Below are 23706 nucleotides of genomic sequence, written 5' to 3'. Positions count from 1 at the left end.
TCACATATCCTGCTATCTTGCTATTTAATGCAATTTCATGCGTATACTTCTTCATATACCTTTATTAAGAGAGTAACAAAGATGCTTCCTATTAAATAAAATTTATAAAAAAAGGTATACCTTGAAGAAAGTTAAATTTAGATATACATATATGTATATAATTATATAAAAAATTTTAAATAAAAAATAAATAAAGAGTTTGGATCACGTCTCAAATTTACATAGATCAGTATAAGAGTAAAAAATGATCTAGTTTCGAAGATGAAAATTCAGGTTTTGTCTTCGGTTGGGCAAACAGAACCTTCAAGCATGGCTAAGGCAAGACTAACCCAATCTTCATCTCTTGCATAGGATTTATCGTATGAAATATGTTATAGACTGTGTCTATATGTATTGCATAGTTATTCTGATTCCAGGACCCAGGCAGGGCATTCGTCTCAGTGCAATATACCTCCGCATCTCAATACCAATGTAAGTGTCCAACTTGATGCATTGCATCTTGGTATACTACCATACATATATGAAGATCTCATAAATTTAATAGAGGATTCAACAGCGTAATCCCTAGTTCAGCGATTTCTACCTATATATTATAACAGGGGCGTGGCTAATGAAAACAAGATCTTCCTTAGTTCCGCACTCGCCTACCTTGCTCCACATCTACTTGCTCAACTAGATACTCATTCATACAGGGTATTCCGCAGTCTAGCTACACGCATGTTTTGCTTTGGCTTTTCGATATTACAGTGCCGCCTAAAAGCATGCCACACGATTGTCGATTGTCGCTCTGCATGTGGCAAGCTCGTGTGGCAAGTGCAACGCTGGCGCGTTTAGCACACATATTTAATGCGGAATATTCAGCGTTAAATTCAAGCGGATTATGCAATTTGCAACGAGCACCCGGAAGGCACGCATGAAACCAATAAAACTCAACACACAATAATATCAATTGAAAATTAATTCGGCATTCATTTTTTTTTTATCTGCATTTTACATAAATACAAATACGAAATACAAATTTCAGCAGCTTGCGGCCAGACACGCAAATCAGCTGCCGAAACCAACAGGAAATACAAAATACCAAAAAAAAAAAAACAAAAACAAAACCAAAAAAATGCAACGAAATTCAATTAGGCAAACGAATCAAAGTTTCGCATGCACTGCAAAAGGAGTTTTTTGAGTTTGCGCTTCGTTTCAAGTGTGACCGTTTGCTGAACTAAATTTTTAAGGTATGGAATGCTAGAAAAGCATTGATTGAATTCCTTTTGGCTTGATTGATATTGATGATGGTGATGATTATAATTGAATAATCATGACTGAGACTAAGTGAAGTGGGAGAGAATGAAAAATACTTGGTCCTCTTTCTATAGTATTCTACAGATATTGAGGATATAGACAATCCCTTCAGCCCTCTTCTTCTCTTATTGGTGGCAGCTATAGATGCAAGTTGTGTCGTCCATTGATGCCCACTCTCGTCATAGATGCCTACTCTCGATAGATGCCTACTCTTCAGAGTAAGATTGGCAAAATTATAGCCTAAAGATATTTTTTAATAAATTTCTATCATCCAGTACAGCCTTGTGCAACTTGGCTTTAGTCACTTGTCATCTAAGTCTACTTTCTTTCTTCTAATACTAATTTAGTTTAGCATTCGCTTGTTTTAAGTTTGATGACTATTATCATGTCTGTCTGTGCCAGTGTCGAAGTTTCTGCTACATAAGCGAAGTTTCTTTGCATTTGTTTCACTTTTTTCTGATTCTTTTGCACTATGATAGTTATATTATAGCTTTATTTTGTGAAGTTGGCACGAATTTGAGCATGTGTAAGTACATTTACAGCTTTGATTTGCTAAAAGTCTGCGCTAAAAGCAACAAAATTCGTCGGTGTTTTTTTTTCTATTTTTTGTATTTATTTTTTAATAAAAATACTTTATTAATGTTTCTACATTTTATATAAATATTTTCAAAGCTGACATAATTTTTTAAAAATATTTTTCTATACTTTTTAAAATATGCATTTTTAGTTTATTTAATTTTGTCTACATTACTCTAAACATATTTTCACAAATTTCTTAAATTTTTCAATATATTGTCAACATTTTTCCATGTTTTTAAAAATTAAGTTTATTTTTATATATCTGTGTAATTTTTGTTTAATGCTTTCTCATATATAAAATAAGCCAAACTAAAGTTGGTTTAAAAAAAAAACATGCTTCAGTCACACGAATATATATATAATATTCAAATATGTAGTATATATCAAAATGTACATATGTATATACAAAGCATATATCGACTTGTACCAATTTTTTGTTGTTTAAGCTGCCAAAATAGCATTTTAATCCGAAATGAATAATAATACAAATTCCACAACTAATCACAAATCTAAACTGAGACTTATTTTTCTTCACACATAATCCCTATCCATATTCCATGTAATTTTCAGCTTACTCCAAATATAGCCAAGTCTTGCTCTCATCTGGGTCCATTTTATAGAGCAATGGTATAACTATATTTAGTCTTCTTATAATTAGCTGAGCTCTGGTCAACTTTCACCCACTTCGATGGGTGGTTTCTGTGCATTGTTCAGCCTGTTGCCACATGGCTTAAATGAGTTTACGTAAAAGCCAAGTATGTAAGCAAACAATTAGCATAATCAGCTGCCGTAATGGACGGCAAATTGTACCAATTTTTTATAATTTTTGCTATGCAAATGCGGCAACGTCTGCGGCTGTAGCTGCGGCTGTGGCTGTGGCTGCATCCCGACTTTCCAGTCGACGAAACATTATTGAAGCAAAGCTACACACACTCGAAATGTGCAACATTTGCGGCAGGAGGCGACAGCAACTTCCGCGCACGCGAATTTCGTTGCACTTCCAGATGTCTATCGGGCAGATGCAACTGCAATTCCAATAGCCGTTCAATGCGTTGCAATGCAATGCAGACCAGCTGGCTGGCTGGCTGACTAGTCTCTTCGCATGCCAAGCACACGGTGCGACGGTGCGCCGGTGCGCCGGCTCGCTCATGAATGCAGTCGAAATTGAAAGTTTTGCTCCCCAAGTGGATCGATTGGTCATTGCCGTCACGTTGGCCTCGGGCAGATGGCCAAGATATTGCCCTGCCCAGCCCTGCCCAGCACTCTGGCAGACTGGCAGACTGGCAGACCAGCCAGGTGGGCGGGCGGTCAGGGCCTTGAAGTGAAATGCTGTCAATGCATCTCCCTTGACTTTGTATCATCATCATTAGCCTGAGCGATGAGCACTTCCTTCAGCTTGACGGCAGCACTACAGACCCCAAAAGAAATGTCGAATGCTGGAGACAATGATAGGCCTGCTAAAGCCCATAAACGGTATAATGATCTAAATGCTGCCATAACAATGGACCCATAAAACACTGCAACAACAACAACAAGAGCAGCAACAAGAGCAGCAGCAGCAGCAGCAACAATTCACTCACTCGCTCGTCAGCAGCAGCAGCAAATTAATAACCTAAGCGTCAGCCCGAAACACGTAACATTTTCCAACATTGTCCAAGCGTTGCAAGCGCCGCAGCTGCACAGTGGCACCAAAATGTGTAGCTGCTTGTCGAAATCTTGTTTGTATGGGCGGAAATTTAAAATAAATTTAAGTTCTCTTACCAACATTGAAAACTTGTTTGGATAGAAGAAATAATGCAAGTAAATTGATGTATTTGAATCAAAATATTAATTAACTGACTTAGAGTATTCGATATTAATCTTAATCTTACTCGTGTGTAAGACATATACAGTGCCTCACATTAATATTCGTTTTTTGTTTATAATAATTGTAGGCATAGATTCAAGGCATATATCAAAGTAATTCTACATAACTAACAAAAATTATATATACATATATCATTTGACTACCATTGAATAGATTAATGGCTATAACAATGGCCTTTCATTAAATATTTAACTTGGTATGATAATAAAAAATTTTATATATATTTATTAACATAGAAAAGCTTAAGCCAGCATGAACGCAAATTAGAAAGGCATTAAATTATAAATAAAATTAAGCAATGCGCTATCCTTAACTGTTTTACTTATAAGAGAATTTCTAAAAATTATAGTTAACGCTCCTCAATGTCTGTAAGTAAATGTCATACACTGAGAGCACTCAGAGAGCAATCAATTGTGTCCAATTGTCGAGTTTGATCGTGATTGCAGAAAACACTTCCATACTTTTTCGCTCTAAGGTTTCCCCGAAAAAGGCTTTACAAGTCTTTTGTGTGTACTGATACGATATGATATGAGAGGATTATGTTGCTCTTGTTATTTGAGTGAATCGATTGTGTGCAGGCATATGTTTGCATTGAGTTCATGGGCTACACATTTGCTTACCTTCTGTATGGGGACGACAATCGTGTCTCTCCGAACCGAGGCATCCAGCTCAGAGCGAAAACTGAACGAGAGCGAGAGCGAGTAAGAGTGAGAGCGAGTGGGTTTGATGCCTTGATCACCTAACGGTCAGCTACTACTGCATGCCAGCTATGCTAAAAACATAGCTAAGACCACTGTGCGCCGTCGCCATCAACATAGCTGCGCTGTCCGTTGCCTCTGTTGCTGCCACTGCTGCTGCTGCTGCTGCAGTTGTTGGCGCTGTGTAGCGGCTGCATCGCATTCACGTCTACTCGCATTGGCAAGGTTGTTGATCTTCACATGTGGCATGCCCAGTTGCCGTCCCGTTTTTAGTTTGCCGACATGCGAATATTGTTATTGTTTATTTTTATTTTCTTTCTTTTTTTCATTTTACTTTTTACTCAGCTGCATTGCCAGATTGCCGAGGCTGTTAAGTGTGGCAAACGCTTTTTGCCAGAATATCAAATATAAATCAAAGCCACAACTGTCGACTGGGCGACGGGCCACAATGAACAATGAACCCATTTCAGTCAAAAGCGAAATTAATTAGCCAGCATATTTATATTGAGCACTATCGAAATTGAAATCTAAAGCTCGAGTTTATATATAGAAATATATATATATATATACAAATATATACAGTTACTCCAGCGGCTGCTGTCCAAACAGTCTGATAAATATCCTCATAAATTTTGTGCAACTCTTTTCTCTCTGTTAATTACAATGCACTTAATCAGTGGCCATGAAGCAAATGAAACTGAAACCTTAAAGCGCACAGACCCAACAATACAATGAAAAGCCATGTTTTTCTTGCATTTTCATTTTCTTTTTCTATTGCCTCGTTGTGCTTGAGATGTGCCACGGCCAGCTGCTCCGAGCTGATTGCGCTTTTATCTGAGCAGTGCAATGCGGCTGAAAAGTGTTTAATGGCTAATAGCCTGGGCTCGTTACAAGATCTCTAGACAACATACATTTTTCGCATAGCTGTAGTAGCTGTGTAATGCACAAAAACAATAAACAGATCCTTAACTTATTACCAAAGACTTGAAGAGACGTACATACATACATATATGTATGTAAATAAGTGAGGGAATGTGTACAAAACATGACAATCATTTATTTATTTGAGATAAATCTGAAATCTTTGCAGAAGCATATAGTTTTGTACAAGAGTATAGTTCAATGTATACAAAATCTAGTAAAGATTACAATATTAACTATTTGCTTTATAGCTAAGACTTAGTGAAGGTGAACTCTAAGCGGTGACATTTCCAGAGACAACTATAAACTTATTTATTTAAATATATTAGCAAAGCAATTGAAACATAAATATTATTGAATTGTAATAATAAAGTTATATGATATTATTAAGACACCTTTTTCTCTGCATTGACCTTATACGTATTTAATTTGTACCAAAATCAAAGCCAAATATTAAAATGACATGGTAGATATTTAAAATATTATATCGTGTAATTTTTGAAAATAATTTTAAAGCAGCTCAATATAGGTAAATAGTAAAAAAAATAAATAAATGAAATAATAGGAAAATAAATGGTACATCATTAAAATATTATATTTAGTAACATTCTAAAAAAATAATGAAATAATAGGAAAATAAATGGTACATCATTAAAATATTATATTTAGTAACATTCTAAAATAATTTTTAATGCGATTATAGGTAAATAATAAAAAAATTAATAGGAAAATATAAAAAATAAATTGTAAAAAAATAAAATTAAATATTCATAATATTAAATATTAAAAAAAACTACAGCCCATAAATAGAAAAAAAATTAAATCTTGAGCACCTTGCCTTTTCAAGATTGAACAACATAAACACATATTATAAATATACAAAAAAAAAGCAGAGAAATAATAAATTGAAAAATATATTAAAAGACAGCCCATTTTAGATAAATGAGAAGTACCTGGCTATAATTTTAATATTTTGCTTTAAGTCGCCTGCCTTCTAAGCATATCAAGTACATGTAAGAGAGCACTTCCCATTGCCTATAATCAGACAGCAGCAATTCAAATCCGCGCTATGTAAAGTGCTTATCAGCTAACAAGTTAATAATAATTGACAGCTGAGTGTGTCAGTCAGCAGCTGCTGCAGCTCCTGGCTCCAGCTGACTTTCCTAACGGGCGTCACAACAATGACAGGCGCAATATATTTCATTGAACTGCATTTTCACTGTCGTTGCTCGTTATGTATGTGTGTGTGTGTGTTGTGTGTGTATATTTGTACAGCTTATGGCTTAATTGGCCAAAACGAAATCGAAACTGTTTGGCTGGAACCAGTTTGGCTTTTGACATTTGATTTGTGTGCGGCAGCTGCGCACGCGTCCCACTCGGCGTATGCGTTATGGTTAATTGTGATTGGCGCACATATCACGCATACGCAGTGCGTTAAGTAGCCGTTATAATTTGAATGTTGGAATCTGCCGATGGCGAAGCGAAGCCTTCGAAGCGAATGTCTCCAGCACCAGCACAACTGCCTCTCCCTCACACACACAGAGACACACACGCTCTCTCTCTCTCTCTCTCTCTTCACATAGTATATCTTTCTCTGTGCTTTCATTGGCGCACACATTCGCATAAATTTTCCGCTGTGCCGGTAAACGTCATTATAAAAGCCTCGGCACGCCAGTGCGGCGCAAACAATTCAAATCCAGTAACTGACGCGCAATGATGTTCGCTTTGGCAACGCGTTGTCGGTCCAGCAGGAGCCAGAGCCAGCGCCTGCACCTGCTCCAGCACCTAAGCCTCTGCCTGGCCGCGTTCATGCTGATTGTAAGTAGTGCGACAGCCAAGGATCTCCACACAGTTGTTGTTTTTTTTGAATGTGTTTTTGTGCCACAAGTTTCAAGTGATTTTTTGTTTTTGTTGATGAACAAGAGAATATGTGAAAATTATGATAACAAAAGGCAAACAGACAACAAGAAGCCTATGGAACTATGCATGCAAAGTTATAAAATCAAATTAATGTAAAATTCATGAAAACATGAAATAAATAATCAAACAAATTGCGGAAACTCTGGTAACTCGGACGACAAATCGAAGACTTAAATTAAACTGATGAAGTTAATCAAATAAACATTTACAGTTCGATATATGTTTATTTTTTTAATATAAAGCATGTATGGAAACAACCTAAAGGAGCATTTTCCCATAGATAAATATATTAAAAGCTAAAAAATATTAAAAATATTTGTATATCTATACCCTTAACCCACTGAAACTAGAAAATGTTGGGTCAATACCCAACCAATGTTTTGTTTATATACGAGCTCCATGTAGCATAAACTTTAGTTTAGCTAGAAAAACATTCGATTCAAATCAAAAAATTCTAGGTAGAAGCACTAAAACCAGAAAAAAACTCAAACTGTTTTTAGTCTACTCATTTTCATTTAAGTTAATACTTAATACCCAGTTGATGCAAAGAGTAGTAACAAGGACTCTGTATAAAATCAAAACAGAGATTAAATATGTTTAGCATTGAACAAGCCTAAGTTTCCTGTCTCTAACGCAATATTTGGTCAAAAAGATATAGTTGTATTCTTATATATATATATATATCTGTAAAATTTATATTATATTTATATATGTTAATGCCCTGAAGTCATATAAAAAAATGTATAAAGTCTGTTTTTAATATCATGCAGTATATAAAACTCATCATATTAATAATTAATTAACTATATTTCCTAAAAAAAACTATATTTCCAAAAAAAAAAAAGGATAATAATATATAAAAATTGTGAAATATTTTTCAGAGTGATTCGCAATGAAATCAAGAATCAAGAATTTTCGCTCCATCAAAACACAATCAATGAACAATTTGTATATTTTGTATCCTTATATTTTATATTATATTTATATTTTATATTTTATATTTTGTATTTTATATTTTATATTTTATATTTTATATTTTATATTTTATATTTTATATTTTATATTTTATATTTTATATTTTATATTTATATTTTATTTTATATTTTATATTTTATATTTTATATTTTATTTTATATTTTACTCTTTTATATTTTATATTTTATATTTTTATCTTTTATATTTTATATTTTATATTTTATATTTTATATTTTATATTTGATATTTGATATTTGATATTTGATATTTGATATTTGATATTTGATATTTTATATTTTATATTTTATATTTTATATTTTATGTTTTATATTTTTTACATCTATATAATCTCGATTTTAAAAATCAGGCACAATTCGTATTTAATTTGTATATGCTCGATGCTCGATATTTACTTATATACTTAATGAAAACTTAGGCTATTCTTCATCAAAAATATTTCATAATAAAAGTCAATATACAATGTACATTTTAAATATATAGTTTGCATCTAATCGCTAAACTTACAAAAAACCTTTCCCCAGTTCGAAATATGAATGCCTAATTTAATTAATCTTATATTGTATTTTACTGCCCCCCGTTTGGCACTGCGAACAACTAGTTTAATTATGAGTTAGACTGAGCTCACTAAATCGGGATTTAGCATTAAATACCCATGGGGAGACGACGGTAATAGCCGCCAGGCACTAAGCAGTCAGCAATTTGGAAAACAACCTCAATCACAACAAAATTGCGTGCCGAAAACATTTCATGTTGGGGCGTAGAAGAGCGCGAGCGCCAAACTGGCTGCTTGGGCCAATGAACTTGCAGCGGACACAGCTGAAGAGCGAGCGGAGGCGGTGAACAGCGGGCAGCGGCAGAGGCGCGGCAGCGTCATGATCCATTCCCAATGTGAAAAACGGCGAAAGCGAATTGGTTAACTTTAATTAGTTTAATTACAAATAATACATATACATCAAAATGAATATATGTACATGTATGTATGTTTATGTATTAGTGTGTGCGTCCAACTATCCATTAGCCAAAGCGAATAGCCAGCTGAATGTGCACTTTGCATTCATATGCCCGCCAATTGACGCTGAACGACATCAAACACCGAAACAATTACCATTTAATTGCGGCCGGACTCTTCCCCTCTCTCTCTCTCCCACTCTCTCCCTTTCTTTATCTTTGCTCTGCTCTGCTAACTGTCTCTCTCTCTCTCTCTCTCTCTCTCTCTCTCCCACTTGCAGTTGAGCGCATGTGAAGCGCAGTCGCAGCCTCGCATAAGCCGTCGACCCATAGCAAAGACAAATGTGGAGGAGTCCAGTGAGCGCAGCAGCGCCGTGCCCGATCAGCTGGCTCAGGCCGCAGCTCGTAACGATGGGCATGGACGCAACTACCCAAGGCGAGGAGCAGCAATGCACAGCAGGACCAAGGAATCAAACACAGGTGAATAAGCCTTCACAATCTAGTCTTAGCTATGGAACATCCACTTCTAGGATTTCCTATTCCTGCTACATGGGAAATCAATAAAACTTCGTCCATCATTGCGAATGCTCACTGTATCTTCAAAAAAAACTATACTGCTCCAATTGCTCATCTCTAATGCCTAACCTCTCCCTCTCTCTCTCTCTCTCTCTCAGACTACACCTATGGCCAACTCGAGCTGAATCTGATACGACCCGAGCATGAGACGTCGTCATTGGCGCCGCAGAGCAAGCTCAATGCTTACTACTCCAGCAGCGAGTCCGCCGTAGCTGCCGCTGCTGATGCGAGGCACGAGAAGACGGCCACGCTGGAGGACTCGGAGACGGCAGCCGAGTACGTGGCCAATGCCATGAAGAGGGCCTATGGCTCAAGGCTCAAGGAGCAGCAGACGCCCCAGCGCACTGCGGCCAATACACCACGTCCCTATATTCCCAGCTCCAGTTCAAGTTTCAGCTCTAGCTCCGACCAGCAGCAGCAACAGCAGCAGCAGCAGCAGCAACAGCAGCAACAGTTGCTACAGCAACAACATCAGCAGAATCAGGCCAAGGCTCAGGCACAAGCTCAAGCGCAGGCGGCGCTGCTGGAGGCACAAATGCAGGCAGAGCTGCAGGCGCAGCTTGTGCAGCAGCAGGCGCTGCTTCTAGCCGAACAGCAGCAACAACAGCAACAGCAACAACAACCGCAACAGCAGCAGCAGCAACAACAGCAGCTGCAGTCGCATCCACACTCTGTAGAGTCCACATCCAGTGAATCCTCTCCGGCCGCTCCAGCGCCCGTCTATGAGAAGGAGTCGGCGCCACGCAACTATGAGCTGTACGAGACAGGCAGCCAGGCCGCGCCCTCTGGCGGCGACATCGAGCGACTCTATCGCACAAAGTACTACAGCTATCCAGCACCGCAGCCGCAGCAGCCACAGCAGGTGTATCGCACGCTGGAGGACGAGGCGGAGGAGAAGGTGCGACTCTCGGCGTCCACTGAAATTCCCAAGGCTGAGATCATGAAGCAAATTGAAAAGTCTGTCATCAAGTACATGAAGGAGCTGGAGGCTGAGGGCAAGATCATAACCACACCACAGGAGCTGGCACCACCAGCCACAAAGACCTACTACAAGCTGCTGTCGCTGCCCAGCTTCAGTGGCTCCAGCGGCTCGGGCAGCTCAATTGCCAACGAGGAGAAGCGTTACAGCAGCAGCACCGTCCGTCCCAAGTACAGCAGCCCGCCCTCGACGAGCCAGGGTCGTCAGCCATCGCAGTCCATACAGCAGCAGCAGCAGCATGGTCAGTACCATGGCCAGCACCATCAGCTGGTCAAGCAAGGCTCACACGGACTGACCAAGGCGCAGCGCTACCAGTCCGAGACGGAGACGGCCTACCAGGCGCCAGAGATAGCCGCCGACTCGCTGGCTCCGAACGTGGAGTTTATCTACAAGATCAAGACGCGGGCGCCACTGCAGACGGCCACCGTGAAGACCGTATCGAAGCCCTATACCCTGCCGCTGAAGAGCAGCGCGGAGCACTTTGATCATGGTGCTGCGCTCAAGAACATCGAGGAGTTCGATCTGTCGCATGTGGTCACAACGCCAGAGCGTGAGCAGGAGGAGCAGCGGGTCACGAGCAAACCACAAAAGCTGTACTTCAACTCGGAGATCTATCACGACATCAACTCGCTGTCCTACAAGGGAGAGAAGCTGCGCGGCAGCAGCAGCAGCAGCGGCAGCGGCAACAGCGCCAGCAGCCTCCACTCCATGCAGGCCCAAGAGTATCGGCACAAGCTGAAGGCAGCGGCCGATCTGCATGCGGACTACAAGGGCTACTCGGGCTACTTTGCGGAGCCGGGCGCCAGCAGTCTGGAGCTGGGCGAGAAGAGCCGAGAGCCGCCCAGCGGCATGGGCAGTGATGGCAGCGAGGAAGGCTATCCGCTGCCCTACCAGTACGTGCTGAAGAAGGAGCCGCTCTCCTCCAAGTACGAGGAGGAGCGCGAGAGCTGGGAGCAGTCGATGCGCCTGGCCCATGGCAAGCCCGCCGGCAGCGGCGGCTACAAGGCCAGCGGCAGCAGCAGCAGCAGTTCCAGCAGCCTGGAGTACGACAGCTACAGTCCCAGGTTCAACAACAATCCCGAGGGCTATGGCTATCAGCACACATACAAGACGCAGCTGGTGCGCGGCGCCGGCTCAGCCAGCTCGGGCAGCAGCTCGGCTGGCAAGCGCGGCAAGCGAGGCGGTGCTCCACATCCTGGAGGCGCCGGCGGTGTGCCGGGCAAGAAACTGCTGCGCAGCAATGCCGGCTCCTCTGGCCTCGGCGGCACAATTGGCGTGAACGGCAAGCTGGTCAAGGATCTGGAGGCCAGTCTGGCGCTGCGACCGCCCCCCAAGAAATAGTCTGTTATTTAGTATATTATATGAACAATTGTTTTTAATACCGCAAAGATATGCCGTTGTTGTTTTTTTTTTAATTTTAATTTTAATTTTAATTTACGTTTTTTTTTTGCTTAGTTATTTATAGTTTGCTATTACAAATTATTTATTTAATAGCCAGTTGCTGATCGTGCGGGGGGCGGGTAAGCAGGCAGGGGTTGCAGGTGCAGCTCAACAGTTGCACTGAGGTAGAACAAAGAGAATTGAATAAACAAAATATATATATACTATATAAAAGCTCTGACTAACTGATTAAAGCTCAACTAGCACAAAAGCTAACCATGTTATGGATGCTGCACGAAAAGCTCCACACAAAAATCTTTGGGAGACATCAAATCAGCAAAAGCTTTGAAAGCTAAACTACAGTGTAAAGTTATACCATGTTTAAGCTAAACTGAAAAGCCACCTAAGCACATAGACTACACAAGTTTTCTAGAAGTGGACAAAAGCCAAGTTGAGTTTTAGCTCCAGTTGTGCTTTCAGGGAAAGCTGTTGAGTGTGAAAGCTGCTGATCTGCGAAAGCTGCTTAAAAGCTCCTTAAGCAAATATACAATAGAAGTAAAACCACTTTCACAGTGAGCTTAGAGTTAGCTAAAACTCCACTTAGCTTAAATTCTTTAAAAATAACTGACTCATACGTAGGGCAGACTGAAAATTTATGATATATGATGACTTCTGGTATTACTAATGAAATGGAAATGTTGCCTAATTTCATTCTTTGTATATTATATTATTAAATATTAAATTCATTTATTTTCTTTAATATTTATTCAACAAATCTGAGTCTGTTTTCTGAAATTCTGAAATAATTCTAACTGAAATCAAAGTTTGCGCTTTGTAAACCAATTCAGAGCCATGGCGCATCAAATAAGTAAAACTCTCTTGTATTTAATAATACTCTGGGCAAAATTTTATTTCACAAATAGTAGAATTATGTATAAAAAACAAAGCCTTAAAATTAAGTATATAATCAAGTATCCGATTGGCTCTCATCTGATAAGAGAAAACATTTAAAATTATTTGGCAAAAAAAAAAAATGAATTTATGAAGAGAGTTTAGTGAGGCTGCGCCTACTCATGGTGCGAGTAGTGCTCGTAGTGCTCGGAATGATGCACTGGCTCCTCGTAGTGGCCATGCTCGTGCACATGCGATTCGCTGTGGCTCTCCAGCACCAGGCCGTGGTTGTGATTGTGCTCGGTCTTGGGGTGGAGGATCTTCAACTTCTGCTTGGTGCCGCCGATCTCGATGGGCTTCTTGATCAGGTGCTGATCCTCGTGCTTGATGTAGACGGGCACCGCATGGTAATGATGGAACTTGACGCTCTGATGCGATGTGGCGTGCTTATGATCCACCTCATGGTGCACCTCGGTCTCCTCGTGCTGCGGCTCGTATTTGGCGTGCTCCTCATGCTCGTAATCGTGAATTTTCAGCGCGCTGCCAAGAGCCAACAGAGCCAGGCACGGAAGCTAGGGCAAAGACACACGATATTAATAACGGCATTAATTTGTTAGCAATTCGGGTATAACACAAGGATGAAAAATTTCATAAATTTTGTATTTTCATTTTATAATCCTTTTTCATGCGATCCTTGAATTATTTTTTTAATATTTAATATAAAAACTTTTTCAGCTTACAACGAATTTCAGCATTTTTTTTGTTATTTTCGGCTTTACACAAACACGCACAAAACAAAAATGCAAACACAAATTTTCCAAAATTAAATACACGAAAAAAAAAATAGAGTTTCAAAGCTTTTTTGGGTGGTGCTGGCTGGAGTTGTGGACTCCTTGACGCTGCTGAGCTGAATGTGGCTTGGCCGTTGAGACCAGATTCGATTTATACCCGAAAAAATGATGTGTGCACACCGATACGAACTGGCTGCGCGCTAGTGAAATGTGCAACACAAGCAACAAGCAACAAGCAGCAAGCAACAACCAACAGGCAACAGGCAACAGGCAACAAGCAACAACCATGACAACAATTGAGTAGCTGCGGCAACGAACTTCAAAACAACAACGAATGAAATCGAAGTCAGAGTCGATGTCGTTAATGGCATATAAGATAAGTTGTCTTTGGCTGTTTTCATTGTTGTTGTACACACTCACACTAACATACACACATGCGTGCGAAAGTCATACAATTAAAAATTATTACGTATACGCCGCTTAGACGTCACGTGAAGCAGGCGATTTTCCATCAAAAGCCTGTTGTCATTTGTGTGCGTGTGTTTGTGTGTGTGTGTGTGTGTGGCAGGTTAACCACCGCCGCCAACACTAACCGGTCGAGCGGTGCACAAATATGTAATGCAAGTGCAAGGTAATTGAACAAAATATACAACAACAACAACAAATAATAATAATAACGGTTAGCAAAAGAAAGAAAATCAACATAGGCATAAATATCAAATAACATTAATAAATTCAATCGAAAATAGTAGAAATTGAGCCAATTAGTAATATTGATTGACATCGATACAGTCACAAAATTTAAATCCCGTCTGGGACTTTCCGCACGCTGGGAAACGAGTCCGTTCGGCATTTTGCTTTGCTGACCGATAATCTTCCTGCTCACATTAGCCAGTCAAAGATATATATGTGCATAGATATGTATATAGATGTATGTATATTGATCGATTGTTGCACATCAGCTCATTCTGCTAGCAACAGCAACGATAACAATTGTTGCACATCTCGTCGTTTTGCTTCCTCATTCGTGCATCTAGCCACACCCAAAGCAGCTCAAATGTAAATGTGAAATTGTCGAATGCTTAAGAAATTGGTGTATGATCGACAGACGCTAATTATGGCGAGGGCTTTGATGTTTGAATACGTTAAACAGCAGGCACTGCAATACGCTGCAGCTTAATGTGAATCTGTGGAAGGGCTTGGTAGTGAAAGGTTCAAAATGCCTAATGACTCCACATTTACTTGCTCATAAATGATTCGATGTTTATGTAAATGCTTGCCCAATCGGTTTGCTGTGTTCCAATTATCGTTTAAATGCACATTAAATACAAGTTATAGCAATTAAAATGCACTTCGATTAGATAATCAAGCAGTGAATGGCCGTATTTGGCGCAGGAAGCTTTACATTGCGAAAAATTTCCCCAAATAACAAATGCAAAATTTACAACAAATAAAGTGTACATATATATGTATAGAAAAAAATAACCACGTATAAAAATGTAGATTCGAGCCGAAGCTTAAGCCCGCTACAATGCTGTAAACTGTTTGCCAAATGGCGCTGCTATCGCTTTATACTCTTACAATGCCGTATGTGCGCAGTAGTTTAAATTTCTTTGGGTTAGTATGCTTCCATCAGCCAAATCAGCAATGCCGTGTGCAGAGCAAAAGTAAAAGTAAACTACATATCTGGACGGTGAGGCCAACAAATTTGCATAACAAGCTGTGGCCACTATGGCAAAACTCGCTTGATGCAAACACCATTTTAATTAATAATTTAATAAGCGCTAAAACGTTTATATAACTTCAATCCTCTTCCCATATCGCAGGAAGTCGGTAAATTTAAATTTAAAAGCCGTTATCATGAGCTGCCACCTGTTTGTAAGCGTTATCGATTATCCGATTAAATTGATCAGCTGTGAAAAACGAAGAAGTACATTAGTGATGAGCAGTATAAAGCGATAATGTTCAGTTCCTGGTTTGACTGGTTCTTTGCTCCCAAAGGAGTGCAGTGACAGCTAATATAAATGAAATTATTGCCACTGTTGAGCGTCTTTAATTATTTATAAAAGAGGAGCAGAATGGCATCGAAGACACATAAAATAAATTAGGATGTAAATGTAAAGACCAATGCTGCCTAAATTATTTGTATATGTTGAATCAATATTTCAAAAAAGTTAAGTACCATACGCAAAAAAAATATATATATATTCCAATTTAGTTAAATATAGCAAGCATATTAATAGCTATTAAATTAAAAATCATTGACTTTCAACTGTAAGACATATAATTTTATAATACTTGATAAGCCAGCTATAGCAAAAATGAGCTAATCGGTTTAGTGACAACTGCCCAAGTTCTATCGATATAGCGCGCAACATCTGAAATGTAACTGTAAATTGTTTTGCATAAGTTTCGTAATGGATTTAGGCGACGCTAATCTTCGGGCTTTGCGCGTACTGGGTGAAGGATCGTTTGGGCGCGTCTTCTTATGCATGGAACGCAATGGCCCCAAAGAACGTAAAGTGTGCGTAAAACGCATTATTATGCGAAATCCCAAAAATGAGCTACGTCTCATCAAAGAGGAGGTAATGCACAAACATACATACATATGTATACATATACATGTTGAATAAAATGACAAACTGTGCTCTTTAGATTTACATCATCTCGCAGCTGCGGCATCCGCATATAGTACAGTTCATACGCTCCTTCATGCACTCCGGCACAGTTAACATCGTAATGGAATACGCACCAAATGGCACCATTCGCGATGTCATCCAGACGGTTAATCAGTCAAATGGACGGCTGGGCGAACGGCGACTGTTGCATTACTTGTCCGACATGATCTTGGGCTTGGAGTATCTGCATATACGACACGTCATTCATCGGGACATCAAGCCGGAGAATATGCTGCTGGATGCCAACGATCGCGTCAAATATGCCGACTTTGGCATTTCCAATGTGCATGTGCCCGCTAGCCAACAGCCCTGGCAGGTGATCGGCACACCGCTCTACATGGCGCCCGAGATCATGTGTGGCGCTAAATGTGACTTCAAGTCGGATATCTGGTCGCTGGGCCTGGTACTGTACGAGCTGTGCCTTGGCCGCAATCCCTTCCAGTCCCTGCTCCGGCCAACGGATCCCTTTGAGCAAGTGCGCTGTGTCGTCAAGGTCATGGCACAGCCCAGACTGGACTGTCAAGTGATCCGGAGACGCTACAAACCCATTTGGGCACGCCTCTGCGAACTAATGGTTGTCTACAAGCAAGAGCAAAGAATTTGCCTGCCCGATTTGATCTGCATTGATCCTTGCATTACGCAGATGATTTATTCTCGTTACTTCAATTATGACTATTAGGAATAATACTTTAATGTCAATAGTGTAACTGTAACCAATTCCTGTCCGAGTTTGTACGCTGTGATTGCAATTTGTGTTCAAAGACATTTTATTATTAAGTCTTAAATCGTAATATTTTACATGCTATAAGCAATATATTTTTACCGTAGTCTAACTCTACGCCTTCTTTTTCTGTTGCCCCATCTTCATTTTGAGACTCTTCACCAGGGCGCGCCGCTCCAGCTCTTGCTTGGAACGCTTCTTGTCTGGCTCCGGCTCGGGCTCTTGCTCTTTCTGCTCGGTCTGGGCGTGGCGCCGTTTCAGCTTTTCGCCAATCAACTGCTGCATGCCTTTGGTGGGCTTGTAGTTGGAGTGCGTGGGATCAATGTTGAACTCGTGCGACTTGTAGATGGCACTGAAGCGCTCATCATTCAGATTGACTTGGAAGTTATCCTCCTCCTGCTGCTTACCCTCGCCGGACTTTGATTTCTTCAGTTGCTTGCGACGCTTCCGCTTGCTGCTGCTGTTGGTTGCCTGCTCCTCCTTTAAGATTTTTGCCAGGCTGAAGTGCTGCTTTGGCTGCTGGTCTCCTTCCTCGTCATCGTCCAGCAACAGCGCCAGTTGCGTCTCTGACTCCGCTTCCTCATCGTTCGGTGTTTGCTTCTTATTCTTTTGCTTCTTCGATTTGGCGTTTTTACTCTGCTTGGGCTTCTCGTACTCACCGCTGGCAAACTCCTCCGCAAAATATGAATCGTTCATATCAATACCATCGGGTATGGAGTCGTCGCTACTCTCTGCCGCATCGGGATCAATGCCCTTAAGTTCCAGTTGCTTACGACGGCGCAGCTCCTTACGACGCTTGTTCTTCTCGCTACGCTTCTGCAGTACCTTTTCGATGGGTGTCAGTGGAACTATTTTGTTGCTATTTGCTGGTTCTTTGGTTTTGTTATCCTCGGGCACATCGATATTCCAGGACATTTCCATTTCATAGTCTTTTTCCTTCGACTTCTGCTCCTGAGCGTTGATTTCAGCCAGCAGACTTTTATACTTTTCTATGCGCTCCTTTTGCTTGAGACCCTTTGCTGGCTTCTTGGAAGCAGTTTCCTTTGTGGTTTGTTCGTTATCAATCTCTTTCTGCTTCGAATCCACATCATTTTCCCCTTCTTCTTCCTCTTCCTCTTCTTCTTCATCCTCTTCACTGCTGTAAGCGACAATCTTGCGCAGCTCCTTGTCGTTCAACTGATCCACCTTGCCGCTGGACAGCTTGTCGCCCAACTCACGTCTGTCCAGTGCCGTCTCATCCCAAGTAAGATCCACTTTCGCCTGCTGCAGTGCCGTTGTGGTAAACTGTCTGGGCTTATAAGTGTTCGCATCCGGCAGCTCGTAGCACTCGTCCGTAGGCATGTCCTCAGAGAAGTCTGTGTCATCTGGTATAAAACGCAGATCCACACGTGTCGCTGAGCTCTCATACTCAATTCCATCGCACTCCTGGTACACCTTATCAGCAGTGGCGGCACTGTCACACTCAACGACGGCATAGTAATAGCGCAAGCGATTCAGCTGATATTGACGCAGCTTCTCCATGTGATAGTCATCGCCTTCTTCGGCATCGCTGTCCTGCTCGCGCACCAGTTCCTCGTCGGAGTCTAGGTCTATTTCGGGCGGGGCTTTGATCAACTCAGTGGGTCCGTGAACATCCTCCTCGGCCATACGGGCCTTACCATATTCGGACGGATATATCTTAACGCTAAGAACGCTGCCTCCGGGAGGCAGAAAAGAACTCAACAAGACCATTAAATCCTGCGCTCGTATGCGATCCCAATCCATGTTACACACAGCCAGACGTCGTGTCGACTCTTCCGTGCACTCCGCATCTATATCCAATTCGCCCCAGACGTGATCAATCTGTAGTTCTGGACCATCTTCATCGTCCGTGCTATCCTCGCCCGACGAAGAGTCAGTCAGCAGGCGGCCCTCTCCACGGGCATAGTCGATATTTACATCTGTTAGGCGCTCGCGTAGGCTCTCAGGTACGTCGGAAACATCATCATCGCTGTTGAGCTGCAGAGCATCGTTGCCGTCATCATCGTGTATGATGGCCAGCTCTTCAGCTCGGCGTTCCTCGTCCTCTTCGGCATCTTCTGCCTTTTTCTTTTCTGCGTCTTCCTCTTCATCTGAACTTTCGTTCTCATCGAGCTCGTAGAACTTGCGCAAATCTTCGGCATTTGTTTTATTTACAGGCCTACCATACTTGTCTACAGTATACTTTACTTTGAACTTCTCGTCGTCGAACATACCCTGGAAGCGCTTGTCGATCTTCACTTTACGTTGCACCTTGGGCACACCGCGAAAACGCGGGTCAGCCAGCAAATGCTGAAAGCGCTCATCCTTCCAAATTCCGGTTGCTCCAGATTCACCGTTCTCAGCCTGTGCAGAAGTCTTAGCATTCTCCTGCTTCGCAAGCTTCGTTTTAGGCTTAACAGATTTATCCGGCTTTTTTGCCATGTTTGATTATTTTTAAAAACCTAGCAACACATCAACACGTGCGTAGAGATGTTCACTACATATCGATACTTATATATACTAAAGTAAGGTTGCGATATCGTACGATTTTTTTAGGCTATCGATATATTAATAAGAATTTCAACAGTAGCAACACTGATAAATGTACCGCTGATATTTCAAAATATTTTTTCTAAGGACTATCGAATATAATAAATTTTAAAGCAATTTAAAATAGTTTTTCAACATATATTTTAAAATTTGTTTTAATATTGCCGCTCAACATTCATGTACAATTTAAATTTACGCGCCAATAGAAAGGCTGATTGTTATCGTACGTCTCAGCAGTAGCAACAATAAGTTATCGATGACGAGCTGCCGAGCTATATGTATATGCATGTATATGTATGAGAAGTGTTTTTATTTAACTTTTTTACGCATTTAAAAACTACGGCAGACATGTTTAACGGCGTCGCTAAACAACAATGATATACGCTGTAGCACACACTAGCAGTAAGTAAGCCATATAGGCGCTACACATTGAATTCAGTACAATCTGCTTGCGTGGATGCGTTTTTGGATACCATAAACAGAAATAGCAACAGCAACAAATACTCCGGCATTGGATAACAATCAGTTTGTAACTACGGTTGGCTTAGAACAGTTTGCAAATCAGTGCGTCTCGTGCAAAGGAATCCAACCTAATCGTTTGAGGTACCATAAATAAAATAATAACAACAACAATAGCAGACTGTCAAAGCTGTTGGCGCGGGGGTGGCGGACGGCGGGTCGACAACCATCATAAGTATGAGTAATAACGTAGAAAGTAACGGCAATAGACGCACCGTTGATTGGCAACGCTTCGGTCTTGGCGGTGATGATGAAGGCGAGATAACGGTCGCAAGCTTTCGTCAACGCAGCAACAACAACACCGGAGGCTTTGTCGATTTGGGCAATGAGTATACGTATGCAGCTGGCGGTCATCATGCGTCCGGCGCTAACGAAATCTTTGCCGGAGAGCAAGGTGACAAGCCATGGTAAGTTCAAGTTCAGTATTTTCCCAAATTATATCTGATTGATGTCATCGTCACTCAACAGGTGGCGCTCGAACTTCTTGATCTCACAGCCGGTGCTCTTTGGTACATGGGATGGCGTCTTCACCTCCTGTCTGATCAACGTGTTTGGCGTTATCGTCTTCCTGCGCTCCGGCTGGATTGTCGCCCAGGCTGGCATCATTAATGCCGTACTCATTATTTTCTGCACTGTGGTTATTGCCTTGATTAGTGTGCTGTCGGCCATTGGTATCTGTGAGAGATGTCGCGTTGAAAGTGGCGGTGTTTATTTTCTCATTGCACACACACTCGGCTCCCGTTTCGGTGGGGCACTCGGCTTGCTGTACTGCTTTGGACAAGCTGTGGGCTGTGCCCTCAACGTGATGGGATTCGGCGAATCGATGGCTGGCCTAGTGGGTCTCGAGGATAACAAATGGGCCATCCGTGGGTTTGCAACAGCTGCCGTCCTGCTGCTCGGCTGCATCAATGTGGCTGGCGTCAAGTGGGTGATCAAACTGCAGTTTATTCTGCTGATGATATTGCTCATATCTGCGCTGGATTTCATGGTAGGCAGCTTTGTGGGCGAGGACACGGGTAAGTGTTAAAACACTCCTTCGTTTCTTCCATAATAAATCTAACAATATTCCAATATTGTCAGAAAACGACTTTGATGGGTGGATGAGCGGAAATTTTATGGAAAATCTTTGGCCAAAGTATGAACACGGTTACTCGTGGTTTCAAGTCTTTGGAGTATTCTTTCCCACCGTCACTGGCGTCTTATCCGGCATCAATATGAGTGGCGACCTCCGCGCACCATCCACAGACATTCCCAACGGCACGCTGGCCGCATTTGGCACTTCGTAAGATATTCATTATGATAGATTCCTCAATCGATTGACTTATTCGTTTTTGTTATGTGCAGCACTTTCCTGTACTTAGTTTTTGTGCTTTTTTTGGGTGCAACATGCAAACGAAGAGTATTATACACAGACTACATGATCTCTGTGAAGGTTTCGGCCGTTCACTTTCTGCTGCTGGCAGGCATCTATGTGTCCAGCATGTCCTCCTGTCTGGGTGCGATGTACGGCACGCCGCGCGTTCTGCAGAGTATTGCTAAGGAAAGCGTCATACCTGGTATTGATGTGCTGGGCAAAGGTGTACGTAAATAGCTCTGTCTTTCTCTCTCTCTCTCTCTCACACACTTTACAAGAAGTTGCTTATATTGCGTTGTTCTCTTCTATTTGATTTAATGTAGCGTGGACCTAATAAAGTGCCCCTGTACGCAATGGCCGTTGTGGCTCTGGTTACCGTAACCTTTATTATCGTAGGCGACATTAACTTTTTGGCGCCCATTGTAACGATGCCATTCCTGATGACATATGCCTGCATAGACTACGCCTATTTCGCACTGGCGCAAACCTTTGATATTCAGGAGCAGCGCGAGGAACGCTTTCGTATACAGGCATCGAGTCCAAGCTACGAGACGCGTCGCTATGGCAGCGTATCGGATGGTGGCAATGATCTGGATATGCTATTTCCGGATCGCGTGCGGCACAAGAACCTGCAGAGTCCACAGAACTCACCGATGCATCAAGCGCAAACATTGCCAGCAGTGCCTTTAGAGAATATTGTAGACATCAATGACACAGCACCAAGTACTTCATCGGGGCAGGAACCAGCGGCAATGGCGGACGGCACTGGCGTGACCGTCGACCCGTCAACAGCACAGGCTGGCAGCGAAGCAGATGATGAGAACGAGCCCATTGCCCCGATTCGTCCGCCTATACATTCCAAGACGAAAAACTGGTATTCCGGCTTCTGCAATCGCTGGGCCTCGCTACTGGGGGTAAGTTAATAGTTTCCGACCGCTTAGAGAGCTTCACTGTAATCATATGTTTCATCGGTTACAGGCACTCACCAAGCTGTTGGTTATGCTGTTGGTGAACTGGTATTATGCCTTAACCTGTTTTTTGGTCGTATTCGTTGTTTGGTTCTATGTGGGCACAGCTAATCCCGCCGTCAAGCCTGGCTTGACTGCAGAGTTCAACTTTTTTGGCTGGCTCAAGAGCGTGATTTTCCGTTGCTTTGGGTATGTAATATCTATAGCATATATTTAAAATTTTGTTAATATCAAATATTCGATTATAGAAAACGCATGCACGAGTATGAGCAAATTGTTGTGACACCATCTTGCCCAGGCGTGGATCTCTCGCCCACACAATTGAATGAGCAAAACGAGGACTTCAGGCCGCGTCCAAACTATCATCATTCATCGGTAATAGAGGGACGGCTGATAGACGACATCTAGACTTTTGGCCATGGGCCGTAAACAGTGGGATCATGGGTTATTGGGAAACGCGGCAAGCAATATTTTGAGTGCATTTTGCTAATACTAAACTAATTCAATGATAACATACAAATGTAAAGTGCAACACTAAAGATAGTTATGTTAAATCCAGCACATGCATTTAGAAGCGATCTTCCCACACACACACACACACTCAAAGACCGAACCCAGCGCACATTGCAGCTTTAGCTAAATTAAAAATACTTGTGTACTAATTATTTATTAATTGTAAGTTCAAGAATTTAATCTGCTTTTAATATGTTCCTTTCTTGTGTAAAGTCATTTTGCTGATTTCCTATTGTTTAATTCTATAGAAAGCCTGTAAAATTGTTGCTTAATAGATATGTTTCCATACGTTTTGTATTGTCTCAAAGCACATACATACATGCATAATTTATTTGAGGAAACATATGTGATAATGAGATAATAAGTAAAAACAATCAAAAACAAAGAAGAAATCCAACAGCCCAAAACAAAGCAGAAGCAAATTGTTTTGCAAATTTGACGTGTTCGCTTTCTCTGATACCACAAAGGCGAAAATTATCAATGAAACTGATTTGATTGAAATACCTTATGTTCTAAATATATGTATCTTAACTCACACACACAACACAAGCACTCACACAC

General features: G+C 41.4%; 5 protein-coding genes across 6 annotated transcripts; 3 read left to right on the top strand and 2 right to left on the bottom strand.

Moving 5' to 3' along the window:
- Nucleotides 1-7036: 7036 nt before the first annotated feature.
- On the top strand, nt 7037-12371 carry LOC108655851 (uncharacterized). Its single transcript, XM_089264465.1, has 3 exons — nt 7037-7179; nt 9507-9705; nt 9900-12371. Exons 1-3 carry the CDS (start codon nt 7075-7077, stop codon nt 12119-12121), a joined length of 2526 nt encoding a protein of 841 aa, XP_089120591.1. The 5' UTR covers nt 7037-7074; the 3' UTR covers nt 12122-12371.
- Nucleotides 12372-13039: 668 nt separating this feature from the next.
- On the bottom strand, nt 13040-13988 carry LOC108656152 (uncharacterized). Its single transcript, XM_018108109.3, has 2 exons — nt 13792-13988; nt 13040-13623 (listed from the first exon to the last, which is right to left on the bottom strand). The coding sequence occupies exons 1-2, from the start codon at nt 13804-13806 to the stop codon at nt 13228-13230; spliced, it is 411 nt and encodes a 136-aa protein (XP_017963598.1). The 5' UTR covers nt 13807-13988; the 3' UTR covers nt 13040-13227.
- Nucleotides 13989-16177: 2189 nt separating this feature from the next.
- png (pan gu) lies at nt 16178-17353 on the top strand. Of its 2 annotated transcripts, none has more exons than XM_089263667.1 (2): nt 16178-16427; nt 16516-17353. In XM_089263667.1, exons 1-2 carry the CDS (start codon nt 16260-16262, stop codon nt 17197-17199), a joined length of 852 nt encoding a protein of 283 aa, XP_089119793.1. In that variant the 5' UTR covers nt 16178-16259; the 3' UTR covers nt 17200-17353. The 2 variants fall into 2 exon arrangements, with proteins under 2 accessions (XP_089119793.1, XP_017963584.1); XM_018108095.3 differs by having other exon boundaries at nt 16184-16427; nt 16498-17353.
- Nucleotides 17259-19767, bottom strand: LOC108656118 (ESF1 homolog). The gene has a single exon (XM_018108061.2). The coding sequence runs from the start codon at nt 19681-19683 to the stop codon at nt 17356-17358; it is 2328 nt and encodes a 775-aa protein (XP_017963550.1). The 5' UTR covers nt 19684-19767; the 3' UTR covers nt 17259-17355.
- A 283-nt stretch (nt 19768-20050) lies between these two features.
- Nucleotides 20051-23455, top strand: LOC108656119 (solute carrier family 12 member 8). The gene is made up of 7 exons (XM_018108062.3): nt 20051-20717; nt 20779-21326; nt 21391-21592; nt 21655-21889; nt 21988-22578; nt 22643-22821; nt 22881-23455. The coding sequence occupies exons 1-7, from the start codon at nt 20488-20490 to the stop codon at nt 23038-23040; spliced, it is 2145 nt and encodes a 714-aa protein (XP_017963551.1). The 5' UTR covers nt 20051-20487; the 3' UTR covers nt 23041-23455.
- Nucleotides 23456-23706: the final 251 nt, after the last annotated feature.

Source organism: Drosophila navojoa, chromosome X, assembly GCF_054131105.1.
Source record: "Drosophila navojoa isolate 15081-1374.11 chromosome X, UAZ_NAV_1.0, whole genome shotgun sequence".
NCBI lineage: Eukaryota > Metazoa > Arthropoda > Insecta > Diptera > Drosophilidae > Drosophila > Drosophila navojoa.
Note: the sequence above shows the minus strand (reverse complement) of the source record. Positions and strands in the feature narration are given on the sequence as shown.